Consider the following 18264-nt stretch of genomic DNA (forward strand, 5'->3'; position numbering starts at 1 on the left):
AACGAGTTCTGCATCCGTGCAGGAAGCAGCGCCAATGCAGTCGTCGATGTAGCGAAGGAAAAGTGGGGGACAGATACCAGAATAGGCACGGAACATAGATTGTTCCGCAAACCCAACAAAAAGGCAGGCATAGCTAGGACCCATACGGGTGTCCATAGCTACACCTTTAGTTTGGAGGAAGTGGGAGGAGCCAAAGGAGAAATTATTAAGAGTAAGGACTAATTCCGCTAGACGGAGCAGAGTGGTGGTAGAGGGGAACTGATTAGGTCTGGAATCCAAAAAGAAGCGTGGAGCTTTGAGACCTTCCTGATGGGGGATGGAAGTATATAAGGACTGGACATCCATGGTGAAAATAAAGCGGTGAGGACCAGGAAACTTAAAATCATCGAAAAGTTTAAGAGCGTGAGAAGTGTCACGAACATACGTCGGAAGGGATTGAACAAGGGGTGATAAGGCTTTTAATTCTAGGACGAGGGAGATGTCTTCATTTTTTAAAGAAAGGGGCTTCCCTTCCTCCACTATCAACTCTGCTCTTAAACGCATCTCCCCCATTTCACGTACATCTGCTCTCACTCCATCCTCCCGCCACCCCACTAGGAATAGGGTTCCCCTGGTCCTCACCTACCACCCCACCAGCCTCCGGGTCCAACATATTATTCTCCGTAACTTCAGCCACCTCCAACGGGATCCCACCACTAAGCACATCTTTCCCTCCCCCCCCCCCCTGCATTCCGCAGGGATCGCTCCCTACACAACTCCCTTGTCCATTCGTCCCCTCCATCCCTCCCCACTGATCTCCCTCCTGGCACTTATCCGTGTAAGCGGAACAAGTGCTACACATGCCCTTACACTTCCTCCCTTACCACCACTCAGGGCCCCAAACAGTCCTTCCAGGTGAGGCAACACTTCACCTGTGAGTCGGCTGGGATGATATACTGCGTCCGGTGCTCCCGATGTGGCCTTTTATATATTGGCGAGACCCGACGCAGACTGGGAGACCGCTTTGCTGAACATCTACGCTCTGTCTGCCAGAGAAAGCAGGATCTCCCAGTGGCCACACATTTTAATTCCACATCCCATTCCCATTCTGACATGTCTATCCACGGCCTCCTCTACTGTAAAGATGAAGCCACACTCAGGTTGGAGGAACAACACCTTATATTCCGTCTGGGTAGCCTCCAACCTGATGGCATGAACATTGACTTCTCTAACTTCCGCTAGGCCCCACCTCCCCCTCGTACCCCATCTGTTACTTATTTTTATGCACACATTCTTTCTCTCACTCTCCTTTTTCTCCCTCTGTCCCTCTGAATATACCTCTTGCCCATCCTCTGGGTCCCCCCCCCTTGTCTTTCTTCCCGGACCTCCTGTCCCATGATCCTCTCGTATCCCCTTTTGCCAATCACCTGTCCAGCTCTTGGCTCTATCCCTCCCCCTCCTGTCTTCTCCTATCATTTTGGATCTCCCCCCTCCCCCTCCAACTTTCAAATCCCTTACTCACTCTTCCTTCAGTTAGTCCTGACGAAGGGTCTTGGCCTGAAACGTCGACTGTACCTCTTCCTACAGATGCTGCCTGGCCTGCTGCGTTCACCAGCAACTTTGATGTGTGTTGCTTGAATTTCCAGCATCTGCAGAATTCCTGTTAATTGAGGAAAAAGGTTCAGTTATGGTCATGTTGAATCAAGTGGTGTACCCTTACTGTTCCTTGTGATTTTATTTCTGTTCATTGCTAGTATTTCCACTGTTCAGTGCATACTGTAGATTCTCATTTTCCCTTTCTTAGGAACTATCTAGGCATTCGTAAAGAAAGCTTTTGGCACATTGGCCTTCATAAATCAATGTATTGAGTACAAGAGATGGAATGCTTTGTTGAAGTTGTATAAGATGTTGTTGAGGTTTAACTTGGAGTATAGTGTGCAGTTTTGGTCACCTACCCTACAGGAAAAATATAAGCAAGGTTGAAAAAGTACGGAAAAAAATTTACAAGGATGTTGCTGGGTCGGGAGGACCTGAGTTATAAAGAAAGATTGGATAGGTTAGGACTGTATTCCTTACAATATAGAGGATTGAGGGGAAATTTGATAGAGGAATACAAGTTATGAGGGGTAGAGGTAGGGTAAATACAAGCAGGTTTTTTCTCACTGAGGTTGGATAGAACTACAACCAGAGGTCATGGGTTAATGGTGAAAGGTAAGAAGTTTAAGGGGAACGTGAGGGGAAGCTTCACTCAGAGGGTTGCAAGTGTGTGGAATGAGCTGCCAGCACAAGCGCTGCATACAAGCTTGATTTCAATGTTAAAGAGAAGTTTGGATAGGTACATGGATGGTAGGGGGATGGAGGGCTGTGTTGATTGAAGAAAGCAGTTTAGCTGGCGCAGGTTACGGAGGGTTTTGCGCTGGATGCAGAGGCTGGTGGGGTGGTAGGGGAGGACAAAAGGATCCTTATCCCTGCTAGCATGGTGGGAGGATGGGGTAAGAGCAGATGTGTGTGAAATAGAAGAGATGCAGTTGAGGGCAGCGTTGATGGTGAAGGAAGGGAAGCTTCTCTCCCTTTGTCTCCATTGAAATTCCAGATGACCTTGAATTCTCTCTTTACGATAGGGCAAACAGTGAAGATACCAACTTGCCTTGTGTAAAGGCTCCAGAATCATTCACTGTTAACCTCGTAAAACCTCATTTAGTAAAATTATTGCTGATCTAAGCCCTTTCTTTGTTTACATTCCTTTTCTGCGTAATTTCTTTATCTTCCAGCATTCATAGATATTATCCATGACTTTTTCCTCAGTGCAAGGATAATCCATTTAAACAGCATTAAGTGCAGCACTGTTAAATTTAGAATACAACTTCTGAGCATCCAGTTCTAGTGCACAGTTGCAGTACTCTTTTAAAGTCACTAGATGGTAATCAAACTCTGTTAAACCTTCTAATAGTAACAGCCAAAGGAAGACCATAGTATCAATTCAATATATAACCAACTTTCTGGTTGATTGTAGTCCGCTGGTGACCAGTGTGAGGTTGTTGCAATACCACTCAACCAGCCCATCCATCTTGCTCATGCCCTCAGTTTTGCCAACAACAGTGGTGTCATCAGCGAATTTATACTCTAAGTGCTATTTGAGCTGTGATTAGGCCCCCAATCATGAGTGTAGTGAGAGTAGAGCATTAGGCTAAGCACACATCCTTGAAGTGTGCCTGTGTTAACTTTCTATGAGGAGATGTTATTACTGATCCACACTGAAGGAGCTATCCCAATGAAGAAGTCAAAGATCCAGCTACAGCGTCCCAGATTTTGAAACTTGTTGGTTAGTACAGAGGGAATAATGGTGTTGAATGCAGAGCTCCAATCAATAATCAGTAGTCAGGTATATTTCTTATAGTTGTTTATATGCTCCAAGGCTAAGTGGATAGCCAATAAGATTGTGAAGACTGTAAACCTGTTGTGGCAGTAGGTAAGCTGTAGCTGATCCAGGTCATAGATCAGACAGGAGTTAACTCTAGCCATGACTAACTTTTCAAAGCACTCAACACAGTATTATGTGAGTGAGTGCTGGTGTGATAATCATTGAGGCAGCTCAACTTGCTCTTCTTAATCCACAAATTGATTCACACCTTTTTGAAGCAGGTGGGAACCTTTGCAGCAGTGAGAGGTTGCAGATGACCTTGAACACTCCAGCTGTTTGCTCCTCACACATTTTCAGTGCCCTGCCAAGTACGGTCAAGGTGTCAGACCTTGAGAAGGTTCACCCTCTTGAAGGATGAACTGGAAAATTGTTTTCTAGAGCTTGGGAGGCTGGAGAATGACCTTAGATCTATACAAAAATAATTAGAGGTACAAATAAAGTGAATAGTCAGTCTTTTTCTCAGGGTAGGAAAGTCTAAAACTACAAGATTGAAGGTGATAAGGTGAAAGGAACCTAATGAGCAGTCTTTTTCACATGTAAGCTGGTGGGTATATGAAATGAGCTGTCAGAGGAAACTATTCAGGCAAGTACAATTACAACCTTTAAAAGACATTTAGATTGATACATAAATACAAACTGGCAAATGGGATTGGTCCAGGTTGGGCCAAAGGGCCTATTTCTATACTACCTATATGACTATTTCAGAATTTAAAAAAAAATCTTAACCAATGGATCTATTTCAGCTCATCCACCTCCACCAAAATTTAGTTGTGTATTGTATTGCAGCAATATCTTGTTTCCCAATATTTATACCTTAACCGTGTGAATTACTGCCCCCAGGAAACATGCAGCCTCAGATGGGTCTTGCTCCTTCAGGACCGGTGCCAATGGACAGAGGACAAGGTATTGGGGCTTGTTTTTTAACTTTTCATTTGATGATGTCCTTTGTTTTTAAATTAACTAATCATGACTATGTAAATTTTTAATATAACTCTTGAAAAGGAAGGGGAATTTTGCTGGAGTTTCAAGGGGTTTGTAATAGCTGTTAAGTTCATTTACTTTTTTGTTATTTTGTTCATTATGCAGTATTTTTCTTCATTTTTTTTCTGTTCACAGCAGTTCCAAATGTTGAGTTTAATCATTAGCTCAGAAAATGAAACGGTTCAGTTCTTGTATGCAGAAAAATGGAGGTGGTATTGAAGCATGAGTTAATGAGTAGCTGGTAATATTTGTACCACTCAAGTACAGATGTGGACTAAGATCTAACCCTTGACACCCGGGGGCATGACTGTTGTTGGTATCTTGGTAGAGGTCTGCTCAGTAATAAAATTATAACCTGTCCAACTGCAGTCAAGTCAAACCTCCTCTAACCACAAGTTCTTGTAAACTTTTCCATGTACTATATGCCCTGACTGACACATTTGTAGAAAGGTAGAAAAATAAGATCTGCTATGTTATAAGTGCGTTAATTTTTATCAAGCGCAAAAGTCATACTTGTGATATCAAAAGTCATCCTGATATGCATAAAATATTGAGCAATGCTGGTCAACCTAACTTGAAAGGAATATTTTGTTTAAAAAAAACAACCAGTGCAATCTGAACCCAACACATGGTTGGCCCTGCTAAATTGTATATTCTTGGGGTCAAATAAAACTCCATTGGAATAATCTGTTTGCAGGAATATATCAGGGATTTGTCTGCTGATACTCCAAAACATTTTCACTCTACAAGACACGTACAAGAAACGGTCTCCCAGCCTGCATCGGGTCTCGCCAATATATAGAAGGCCGCACCGGGAGACCGTTTCGCTGAACACCAACGCTCTGTCCGCCAGGAAAAGCAGGATCTCCCAGTGGCACACATTTTAATTCCACGTCCCATTCCCATTCTGATATGTCTATCCACGGCCTCCTCTACTGTAAAGATGATAGTATCCTATAGATGCTACCTGGCCCGCTGTGTTCACCAGCATTTTTTGTGTGTTGCTTGAATTTCCAGCATCTGCAGATTTCCTCATGATTTCGCAACCTGTTACTTTTACAGGCAAAATAAGTAGGTTTCTTCCCCCCCCCCCCCCCACCCCAAGATACATGCTATTCTGACTTGAAAATATTTTGGTATTTCTTCACCATGTCTAGTTCCCACCCAAAATAACCCTGCAGGATTTCTTGCAGAGTACTGCAGCAGTTCTATAGATGTCTTACCACTGTTAGGAAAAATCTTCTTTATTTAGCCTTTAGTAGCAGGAATTATCTGTACAACATTTAGACAAGCTAATAGCGTAGCAGTTAGCACAGCGCTATTACAGCAAGGGGCATCAGAGTTCGGAGTTCAATTCTGGCATCGTTTGTAAGAAAGTTTGTACATTCTTTCTGTGTGCATATGGATTCCCTCTGGGTGTTCCGATTTCCTCCCACAGTCCAGTTAGTGTGTAACTTAGTCATTGTAAGTTCTCCTTTGATTAGGCTAGGGGTTAAGTTGGTGGATTGCTGGGCGGCATGGCTCGTTGAGCCATAAGGACGCTGTTAGACATTTGTGCTTTGGTATACCAGGTGAAGTCTGTTTCAATCAAGAGTATGGCCATGTAGCCTTGACAATTTAACAGCATTACTATCACCAAGTCCTCCACCAGCAACAGCGTGGAAGGGAGTTGCTCTACAATAACATTTAGAATCTGGTTAGAACTAGTTCAAATCGAAACTGAACCAAAATGAAAGGTAGTTTCTTGATGGTAAACATCACACAAAACCCTCCATTTTTCATGGCCAGTAAGTACAAAACATGCACTTATAATTGCAAGCCCAGCTGGTCTATTATAGCAATCACGCAGACTTCATCTCACCCAACATCTGCAGTTTTTTTGTACCTTTCACAAAAATACCTTTGGGTTCAAGGTGAAGTAGAAAACATCTAGCACACAGTAATGTAATTGTAGATAAAGTTGAGTTGTGGATAATGTGGCATGAATCTTTATACTTTGTTTAATGCCTTATTATACTCTTTGATTTCCCTGTGTTCTGTAAAAATGATAACTCGGTATTTTAGTCATTTCTTTTTTTTAACCTTTCATATAAAGTAGCATTAAAAGGTGGAGCCTAGTGAGGAACTGCTTGTACAATATTTATACTAAATTGGAGGTAATGAAAGGAAGCCCTGCAGTGCAATTCTATCCATTTGCTGACTTCTAAGTCACTTGTGAATTGTGGGTAATCCAGATCTGCAAAACCTTGTTTTGATAGAAAGATAATGTCAAATTTTGAATTTGGACAAAATTACTGATTTGGCATATTCATTCAATGTTACCTTTTTTTAATTTTTACATTTACATTTTTAATACCAAAGAGGTATATGTTTATCACTTCTAAAGTTTTAGTCTAAAAATAGATAATTTTACTAAGTTCCCATCATTTTCCCTGAAAGAATGAATGGGCTGTATGTATCTTAATAGGTGTTTATAAACCTATCAGTACATAAATTCGCTATGCATAGATTCAAGTTTTTGTAAGGTTTACAAGGATCTTCTATGATTAATTGTTGAGATAACTTCTGATGGTTTTAAGTAAGCATATTTGTTTTTTGGCACGAAAAATTTGACAGGAATTTGTTTCAAATTGAAATAGTCAGAATTCTACCTGCGTAGAAAACTTAAACTTTTACTTGATGTTATTACTTGACAGCATTCCGTTTTATCTAAGTACTTTATTTTCTTAAATTTTGAAGACGACTTAGAGATTAGTTTCTATTGCTTATATTAATTGTCATTTGCATTTTTTTAACAATGTGATAGTCATATTTTACCTTTTCTCTTACTGTTTTATTATTTATCCTCCTTGAGCTTTACCCTTCATAGGAAAACATAGCTCCTGTTACAATGGTGTGCTTCTCAGAATGTTCAATGATATACTTTTTCATTTTTTATGACACTGTTAAATACAGTCCATTTCTTAAATGGTATTGAGCAGTGTCAGTAAGCATCTTATTTTCTTGCCTCTACGTCATCCAGAGAGTGTTCACAGAAGGATTATTTCATGTGCTTCTGTTACTTTTAATGCACAAACCTGAATGTTGCAAAGGGCAGGTTATCCATTGCACTGTTCTTTATCTCATATTCTCACAGGAAATATGCACTCACCTGTGGCCTCCGCAGGGACTGCACAGATCGAGAGAGGACAAGGTACCGGTCTGATTTCAATTTTTAACCTCTGATCTTATAACTAGCCTGTAACAGAGATGTGAACCCTTCAGCTTTACTGGATTGCTTTCACTTAAAAAGTGTTCATTTTTGTTGGAGGGGATGTAAGGGTGCATTTTTTTTAAACATGGAATGAATTTCCTGTTGCAGATTTGAGGTCAGAGGTTAAATAGATTTTGGAATTATTGTGAAGTACCAGTGTTTTATAAATTAAACCAGAAATGTACTTCATTAGTTATAATGTCTGACAATTCCATTTGCCGGGACAAAGCTCCAGTGATCAAAAAGTATTACAAATGTGGCTACATTCTGTGAATTTCAGTTAATAGCATCCAAATCAGGAACATCACAGTATGCTGCCAGTATATTAAAAGTCTACAAGTGAAGTTGGTTAACCAGACTGGTGGATAAATGAGGATGATGTTTCCATCGATGGTTTTGACCAATTTTGTAACTACATATATTGTTCAATGTTGAAATGTCTTGCATTTTAATAGTTACCTGAATCCAGTTATCTTTTAAAAAGGTAAACCATTCACAATTTAAAACTGTTTGACAAGTTACTTGTTTGCCCTACATTTGATTGCTTTTTCTAGTAAGTATTTATTAGCACACAGTATTTTGAAGGCTGCAGCTGAAAATTCATGGGATTAAGTTGGGCTATTAGTCTTTAATTCTCTTCTAAGATCATTGTGCAGGAACAACTTTCAAACCAGTGCTACTGCATTCTGGTAGAATGCATAAATAGCTTAAAGTTGCATTTCCCCTAAGGACCTGACATGAAGTGCCCTTTGCCACACACTATGCCAGACTGAACCTGAATCAACATTCAGCTTGAACTTTGAAGGAAGGTAGCATACATATTTTTTCAGCACTGAACGTGTATCATTTCATCCCATATTGAAGTTGCCTCAACTTCAAATTTGGGTTGCACTTATGCCATAACTTTGTTGTCATAAAAAGTACTGGAAACACTCATCAGGTCAGATAAGATCTGTTGAAAAACAAAGAAAGAATGTTTCAGATCTTTTATTTTGAATGTTTCAGACCTTTTGTTTTGCTATCTTCTAATGCTATCTCTACGGTGCAAATCCATTTTGAAATTTGTAGTCATTAACAAAACAATTGAAATGATAGCTTATGTATAGCATGTTTTCTAGTATTTTATTTTTATGATGCCCTTTATCACCTATGGCTTTTCTAAGTTTGGTGTGGGTTGGCTAGCCTAACTAGTGTAAAGGCTGATTTATACTTCTGTGTCAACTCGATGCCGTAACCTACGCAAGTGGCCTACGCGTGTTGTGAGCATTTATACTTGTGCGTTGGTGTGTCTGTGTCGCTGTGCAATTCGCGCGCATGCGCACACACTTGCCCATGCAAGGCTTCATGGTCATGGTAGTCCTTCTCGGGGTAAACAAGTTTAAAGCGAGCGTCCTTTTTCATAAAAGTGAAACGTGTCCTCCATAACTTCGGAGGTCTGTAAAGCTTTATGGAAAGCATTGCAGCCAGAGGTCCTTCCCTGCCCTTTAGTCACTCAATGGGAAGCTATTGCAGCGTAGGAGGAAATGCAATGCTACCAAGTGGACCAATCACAGTTGTTCGGTCTGTGTTGCCGCGATGCGTAGTTACATTTTGGGAGAGGTGCTACGTCAGGCTACGGCGTAGGGATCTGCGTAGGCTCTGCGTAGGGTTCACGGCGATGCCGTAGTTACGGCTTTGAGTTGACACAGAAGTATAAATCAGCCTTTAGATTTACAGAGCTTACTGATATTATTAGGTGGGCTCAGGAAAATAGCAACTTGCTTTTTTGTAGTACCCTCAATATACAAAAATTTCTCAAAGCATATAGCTTTTAAAAACACCACACTTAGCCAGTAAAGAGAGGAATGGGTCATAGAGCACACCAGCCCATCTAGTCCACACCGAACTGCCGAGTTGCATCAAGTTGCACCTGGACCATAGCCCTCCGTACCCCTCCTATCCATGTACCTATCCAAACTTCTCTTACATGTTGAAATGGAACCCACATCCACCACTTCCACTGGCAGCTCATTCCACACTCTCATCACCCTCAGTGAAGAAGCTCCTCCTTGTAGGGAACTTCCAGTTGGAGAAGGATTTTGGGTTGTGGCATTGATGGTTCAAACCCATTGAAGAAGTGAATTGTCGGGGGGAGTTTTATGACTTGTTATTATTTTGGCTGTGACTAAATTTTCTTTGGTGCATATTTGTAGATATGGTATCACTTGCAAGGCTCTTTTTATCCATCCCTAATTATTTTGGAGAAGTTGGATCAGTTCCTTAAATTGATGCATTCTGTATGCTGAAGTAATTGATGATGTCCTCACAATCCTATTCAGAAGATGAGGTGCTTCAGCCCAATAATGCTGAATGAAATCAGTTTGTGAATTAGGAAGTGATGAAGTTCTCACATGCTTGTTGCCCTTGTCCTTCTAGGTTGTAAAATTTACAGATTCTATATGTTGCCAAGTAAATCCTTGCAGGGTACTTGAAGAGCCTTTTATAGTTAGTATTATTGGACACCCCACTCTGGTCTTTTGCCTGCTCTGGATCTTTTCATTGCTAATTGCCGACGGAACATGAACCGTCTCGACTTCACCACTTCTCTCTCCAATTCCAACCTCACTCCTTCCAAGCACACTGCTTTCTACACTAATCCTGACCTCAGTATCAAACCCACAGATAAGAGGAGTGTTGTAGTAGTCTTCTGGTCTGACCTCTACCTTGCTGAGGCCTGGCGACAACTGTCAGGCATCTCCTCTTATTTACTCCTCGAACAGAACCCCATGAAGGAGCACCAGGCCATTGTCTCCCACATCATCACCAATCTTATTAACTCTGGGGATCTCCCATCCACTGCCACCAAACTCATAGTTCACTCACCTCAAACCTCTCGTTACCACCTACCCAAGATCCACAAGCATGCCTGTCTAGGTAGACCCATTGTTTCTGCTTGTTCCTGCCCCACTGAACTTATATCTGCATACCCCTACTCAGATTTATCCCCCCAGTTCAGTCTGTTCCTACCTATATCTGTGACACTTCACACGCTCTTTGATCTCAATGGTTTTATGTTTCCTGGCCCCGATTATCTTATCTTCACTATGAATATCCAGTCCCTATGCACCTCCATTCCCCACCAGGAAGGCCTTAAAGCTCTCAGTTTCTTTCTCGACACTAAACCCAGCCAGTTACCCTCCACTGCCACTCTTCTCCACCTGGCAGAACTTGTTCTCATTCTCAATAATATCTCCTTCTGCTCCTTCCACTTCCTACAAATATAAGGTGTAGCCATGGGCACTCACATGTTTCCCAGCTACGCCTGCCTTTTTATCAGCTACGTGGAACAGTCTACATTGATATCACTCCACAGCTTATCCTACGCTACATCGACTGCATTGGTGTTGCTTCCTGCACTCATGCAGTGCTCATCCACTTAATCAACTTCACCATCAACTTCTACCCTGCCCTCAAATTTACCTGGTCCGTTTCTGACTCCTCCCTCCTCCCTGCTCTCCCCCCGCCCATTGATGTCTATTATATGCCAGCATTTTCACATTTTCACTCTGTAGTGTAGCGATTGAATATTCAATTTGATAAAAATGCCAGTCAAGCAGACTGTTCAGTTTTAGGTAATGTTGAACTTCAGAAACGTTATTGAAGCTACACTCGTCTAGACATGCAGGAAATATTTTTTTCATGTTTCCAACAAATGTTTTGCAGGTATTGAATAGGTTTTGGGGAGTTAGGAGGTTCAGTCACCGGAGAAGTGCTGGATGTTCGGCAGTCATTGTGGTTATGTAAACATATAAAACTATGAAGGGGTTACATAAGATGGAGCCTTATCCTCATTCTATTTTTTACGTTCTTATGTGACTGTCAAGTTGTGTTCCTGGTTGAAGAATGTAATACTGTTGAAAATCGAGTAAGATAGTTAGACTCTAATTGCACATGTTCATGATGTTTCACTTCAGTGGCATGAATGTAATTTCCCAGCTTGGAGCCCATGACTGGGCTTGCTACTTGTGGAGATGGGCATCTTAACTTCCAAAGAGTTCCAATTCTTTAGTAATAGTTTGGACTGAAAAGATTGGCCTGAAATGGCCTTTGGAGAAGGCATCACTGGGACCAATTGACAGTAAGTTTTACTAGGACACTATGATGCTCTATTCAGTCAAATACTGTCTTAAAGTCAAAGATAGTCACTTGTACCAAACCTTTCAAAGTTGGTTCATTTGTCCATTTCTGAATCACACTCTAAGGACATCTGGTGCCAAGTTCATTTTGTGCAGAAACGAAATGTAGCACTGAACAAGTGATGGGTAATTGGTAATATTCCATTTTGTTTTAGCCTTGCAGTCATTGTTGTAGAGATAATGAAACAAATCTGGTAAAAGCCACAGCTGGCAGTGCAGGTCATCAGCACTATAATTGGCATGTCTTTGAGAGAGCTAATCCTTGTCTTACCCATTGTGTTCAGCCTGGTCTTGACACTATTTGGAATCAATTGTATTGGATTCAGACTTGAAGATGTGGTGATGAGATCTCCGAAGAAGGTGGTCTGCAATTTTACACTTTTCTGACTGAAGATGCTTATTGATCCTTTAGTATCGCAAATGTGCTAAATTGCTTTGTCATGCAGGATTATGCTATGCATGTTAATAGTGTCACTGGCAATGTAACAGAACTGCAGAGAAATAGGCCCTTCAGTCCATCATGTCAATGATGGCCATCAAATACCAAACTATACAAATCCACTGCTTGCTGTTAACAGTCTGATCCCAAGGTTTTTGCTTAACAGCACAGTTGTAATTCTGTGTGTTTTCCCTTTGAGTTTTATTTTTCCATTTAGCTATTCATATCCAGGAAGATAGTTGTAATGGATAGTTGTAAAGGGCAAAAGTTTAGGGGTAACATGAGGGGGAACTTCTTTACTCAGAGAGTGGTAGCTGTGTAACGAGCTTCCAGCAGAAGTGGTTGAGGCAGGTTTGATGTCATTTAAAGTTAAATTGGACAGCTATATGTACAGGAAAGGAATGGAGGGTTATGGGCTGAGTGCAGGTTGGTGGGACTAGGTGAGAGTAAGAGTTCGGCACGGACTAGAAGGGCCGAGATGGCCTGTTTCCGTGCTGTAATTGTTATATGGTTATATGGAGTCATTGTTGAGTACCAAGACCATTCCCTCTTTTACAGTGCTCTAACTATCTCACCACTTGTACATGGCTCCAGTTGCAGCCACAGACTTTTGCAGCTCACGCAAGTGACTGTTAGCGGCACAGTAGCCTCTCTTACAAGTGCCATTCTTCTCTGGCAACTAAATTTAGATGGGCAGCCTGACCTAGGCAGATTCGCTTTAATTTTTATGGTAGACTGCTCTAAATTCTGAAGTATGTTCTGTGCCTTTGAGATGATCTTGTACCCTTCCATAGATCTGTATGCTTCTCTATTTCATTTCTCCAACTTGTCTTGAATGCTCTTTTGTCTTCATTTTAATTTGGTCTGTTGAAAATATAGTATACTGTTGGACTTTACAAAGAGAGAGGTACTTATTCTTATGAATTCATTGAAAACATGCGATCCTCCAATTTTCTACATCAACAAATTGAGTGAGTAGGTACAGTATTGCTCCTGAGGGAAGTGAGCGTAGTAATTGCAAAGAGGGTGAATACTTTTTCAGCCTCATAATTTTAGTTTTTAATTTTTAGTAAATTGTTGACAGATTTTGAAACATTTCTTTTGATTTGGCATGATGCACAATGCTCAAAAATCCTACTTCAATATATTTTAAATTTAGAAGATGAGAGAGTAATGTGTGAAAATAGTTGTGGAGGCTGAATACTTCTTCCAGACACTGTATACCATAGATGTTTTGGGATGAGATGCTTCTGTCCAGATGAAGGGTCTCAACCCAAAATGTCATCCATCCATTTAACTCCATAGATGCTATTGGTCTTGCTGAGTTCCTTCAGCAGTTTGTTGGGTTTTTTTTTTGCTGCAGATTCCAGCATCTGCAGTCTTATATCTCCATATATTAATGGAATTGGAAGTGAGCAATCATTTTCATTTGGGTCAAGGTTTTTATTCAGAACATAGGAACATTTGAGTGAAAAATGTTTAGAATACTTGATTGAATATATTGTGTAGTAATTGTGCAGTAAATAGCTGCCTTTTGCTTACCTCTTGGAAATCTGTGTTACCTGGCTTTTTTGTTTTTGTCTTGCTCCACTTAGTGAACTTGTAAATGGTGTTGCTGGCCGCAATAAGTTATCAGTTTGTACTGAGCACCTAAGCTACTTTAAGCTTTCTGTTTCTACTAATTGTACACTCAGTGGCTACTCTATTCGTTAATGCAGATATCTAATCAGCCAATCATGTAGCATCAACAGAATGCATGAAAGCATGCAGACATGGTCAAGAGGTTCAGTTGTTCAGACCAGTGGTCCCCAACCACCGGGCTGCAAAGCTTGTGCTACCGGGCCGCGAGGAAATGATATGAGTCAACTACACCTTTCCTCATTCCCCCTCTCGCCAACTGTTGAACTTGAATGCATGTGAGGTCATTACTCATGCGAGGACATCAGTCGGTCATTAACCTACAACTACTCAATGAGTAAAAAACAAATGTCACTTGAGAGTTTCTTTGGAAGAGATGGTAGGAGACATAAAAGGCCTAACAATGATGATAATGCAGAGACAGCTGAGGCTGAGACTGTAAAAAAAAAAAAAGAAAGCTTCCTTCAACAGAAAATACGGTGAGTCGTACATAAAATATGGCTTTATTGCGACCGGTGACTCGCACGCTCCAAGCCCCCTGTGTGTGATATGTGGAGACAAGCTGTCTAATGAGGCAATGAAACCCTCAAAAATGCTTTGGCACCTTGAGTCCAAGCACCCTGTACTTAAAGACAAACCCGTTGAGTTTTTTAAGCGGAAAAAAACATGAGCAAGCGTAACAGAAGCAAGTGCAGAGAGCCACTACAATCCTGATGAAGGGTTCCGGCCTAAAACGTTGTCTAATCGTTTCCACGGATGCTGCCTGACCTGCTGAGTTCCTCCAGCACGTTGTGAGTGTTGCTTTGACCCCAGCATCTGCAGAATATTTTGTGCTTACGATTTGCTACCTCCACAAATGCTGCTGCTCTGAGAGCGTCGTACTTAGTGGCTAGTTGTATTGCTAAGGCTAAGAAGCATTTCACTGTTGGTGAAGAATTGATTCTGCCTGCTGCCAAGGACATGTGCAGTGAACTGTTGGGAGAAGCTGCAGCTAACAAGATGGCACAGGTTTCTCTTTCAGCTACCACAGTTTCAAGGAGAATGGATGACATAGCGGAGGACATCGAAGCACAGTTGTTGGAAAGGCTTAACGAGTCTGGTTTCACTACCCGAGTCAGAGAGTTTGCTCCTGAGTGCCAGTCTACACACTGTGTCACACACAGGGAAATGCTGGCTAGCCGAAAAATATCACCTGATCTTAACAGCTTATTGAGTGACGTTGTTGAAGTTATCAATCACATCAAAACAAAAGCCCTTAACTCACGTCTGTTTGAGCAGCTTTGCGAGGAATGGATGCAGAGCACAAACGCCTTCTCTTTCACACTGAAGTCAGGTGGCTATCAAGGGGGAGAGCCCTGGCTAGGGTTTTTGAGTCAAGAGTGCAGCTACAGAGATTTCTTTCAGGAAAAAAGTCACCACTGGCAGCACACTTCAGTGACGAGGTGTTTTTAGCAAAACTCGCTTATCTGTGTGACATCTTCAACCTGCTCAATGAACTCAATTTGTCACTTCAGGGGAGAATGACAACTGTCCTCAAGTTGGCAGATAAAGTGTCTGCCTTCACAGCCAAACTGGAACTGTGGGGTCAGCAAGTGGATAGGGGCATATTTGACATGTTCCCAACATTAGCTGGGATTTTGGGAGAGACTGAGGCTCATAGATGGTGCACGAACACCTATCCGCTGTCGACAGAATTCGAGCGTTACTTCCCAACTGCAAGTGACCCAAGGCGTGCAAAGGAATGGGTCTGTGACCCATTTGTGAATGTGCCCAGTGAATCATCCATGTCAGCGCGGGAAGAAGATCAACTCCTCGAGCTTGCAAATGACGGTGGGCTGAAAAGTATGTTTGACAGAACATCTCTGCCAGCATTCTGGAACAAAGTCAAGGCTGAATATCCTGAGATAGCCACGAAAGCACTGAAAACGTTGCTTCCATTTCCAACATCATATCTCTGCGAAGCAGAGTTTTCTGCAATGAATGCAATGAAAACTAAATTGCGGAATAGAGTGGACATAAGGAACCCCCTTATAACTTACAATTGACTTATCACTATATTCATGCGAGGAAAATATGCGCTGTGTGTTCAATATTAAATTCGTTAGATAAACTCTTTTAGAAACGAAATTAAGTGTATTATTAGCCACTGATAAGTGACTTATAGTTGACTTATCACCTATATTCCGGTATTGGTTAACACCCCCCTCCCCCCCGTCAGCTGGTCCGCAAGAATGTTGTCAATATTAAACCAGTCCGCAGTGTAAAAAAGGTTGGGGACCCCTGGTTCAGACCCATCATCAGAATGGGGAAGAAATAGGATCTAAACACAAGAAATCCAAGTAGCACACACAAAATGCTGGAGGAGCTGAGCAGGACAAGCAGCATCTATAGAAAAGAGTAAACAGTCGACATTTCAGACCGAGACCCTTCATCAGGATTTGACAGGAAAGGGGAAGAAGCCAGATTAAGGTGCTGGGATGAGGGGAAGGAGTATAAACTAGAAGGTGATATGTGAATCATCCTTTCCACTAATCTCCCTCCTGGCACTTATCCCTATGAGCAGGAGAAGTATTACATTGCTCATTCACCTCCTCCCTCACCTCCATTCAGGACCCCAAACAATCCTTCCAGGTGAATCTGTTGGGGTTATCTGGTGCTGCAGCTGTGGCCCCCTCTACGCGGGTGAGACCTAACGTGGTTAGTGGAACTGGTTTGTCAAGCACCTTTGCTCCATCCGCAGCAAGCCGGATTTCCCAGTGGCCAACCATTTTAATTCCAGTTCCCATTCCCATTCCGACATTTCGGTCCATGGCCTCTTCTGTCACACTGAGACTATTCTCAGGTTAGAGGTGCAACACCTCATATTTTGTCGCCAACCTGATGGCATGAGCATTAATTTCTTCATCTTCTGGCAACCTTTAATTCCCCCACCTTCTCTCTTCTTCAGTTTCCCACGTCTTCTCTCACCTGCCTATCACCTTCTCCTGGTGCCGTACCTCCTTCCCTTTCTCCTGTGCTCCACTCTTGTCTCCTACTAGATTCTTTCTCCTATGCTCCACTCTCCTCTTCTATCAGATTCCTTCTCCAGCCCTTTATCTTTTCCACCTATACCTCACAGCTTCTTACTTCATCCCCCCCCCCTACCCCACCTATCTGGCTTCACCGAACACTTTCCAGCTTGTACTCTTACTCCTCCCCCACTTTATTCGGGCTTCTCCCTTCCTTCCCAGTCTTGATGAAGAATCTTGGCCTGAAACACCAACTCTTTATTCATTTCCATAGGTGCTGCCTGACCTCTTGAGTTCCTTAAGCATTTTGGGTGTGTTACTCAGAAACAGTTGACCTCCTGTAATTTTTATACACAAGTCTCGTTTCTAGCGAATGGTGCAAAGAAACAAAAAAAATCAGTAAGTGGTAGTTCTGTGGGTGAAAATGCTTGTTAAATGAGGGAGGTTAGAGGAAAATGGCCAGACTGGTTTGTACTGACAGGTAGGTGACAATAACTCAAATAACCACGATTTACAGCAGTGGTGTTCAGAAGAGCACCTCTGAATACACAGCGCATTGAACCTTGATACCTTTGTTCAGAGTGGAGAAAGAGTCCAAGGAGTTTGTCATTAAATGTTCAAAGCTGAAGTTTATTAATTGAAACCACAAAACATAATAAAATACAAAATATGAAGATATTCAATGTTTTAAAGTGGTGCCAGCAGTTGAAGCAACAACAAAACTGATCTTGCAACCATTATTGCACTTTTTTGTTCTTTGAAAGTCTTTTTTTTTTGAACAATATCAGCTGTTGGCTCACTTCATTGTCTGAGTCCTTGATAAATGTGTGCACTATTTCAAGGCCTTGTGAATACTCAATGAAACAATTTTTCACCTAATGGCAGGTTCTTATAAACACTGTTAAAGTTGTTTAGTTTTTACTATTCTTAGCAACAGTTGAAACTACTTATATCCATTTCTACAGTTGAGTTAGGAATCTGAGATTTGACTTTTATCAGTGTTCTCTGATACGTACCATGTTCGCACCTTTCATATTTTCAAAAAGACAAAAAAATCAACCAGATTAGAGAATATTATATTACACTCAGTAGGCATTTGCTTTATAATTTACTCTTTTTGTAAAACAATATATTTCCCAAAAAAGAACAACTTGGTTGCCATTTTTAAATATACATCCTAAATATACATACAAAAACTATTGATAAGCTCTTCCCAGATGTAGTCATTGCTACACTCTTGTGTATTTGTGTGAAGTCTTCCCCAACATTGTTGACAGCTAAAATGTTGTTGACAGTCAGGGTTGCTAAGTCTCTGGTGTAGTTGGCAGATCGTGAATAAAGAAGAAGTCTGATAAAAATTTGGAGCATAA

General features: G+C 41.5%; 1 protein-coding gene across 2 annotated transcripts in view; it reads left to right on the forward strand.

Moving 5' to 3' along the window:
• Positions 1-18264, forward strand: part of cstf2 (cleavage stimulation factor, 3' pre-RNA, subunit 2) — a 77607-nt gene that overhangs the window by 19034 nt on the left and 40309 nt on the right. Inside the window, exons 8-9 of one of the 2 annotated variants that reach the window (XM_072270571.1) lie at positions 4241-4303; positions 7518-7574. In XM_072270571.1, coding sequence (XP_072126672.1) covers positions 4241-4303; positions 7518-7574 — 120 coding nt within the window. The remainder of the gene's footprint in view (positions 1-4240; positions 4304-7517; positions 7575-18264) is intronic. The other variant, XM_072270572.1, reaches the window with a different exon arrangement.

The sequence above is a fragment of the Mobula birostris genome, chromosome 10 (assembly GCF_030028105.1).
Source record: "Mobula birostris isolate sMobBir1 chromosome 10, sMobBir1.hap1, whole genome shotgun sequence".
NCBI lineage: Eukaryota > Metazoa > Chordata > Chondrichthyes > Myliobatiformes > Myliobatidae > Mobula > Mobula birostris.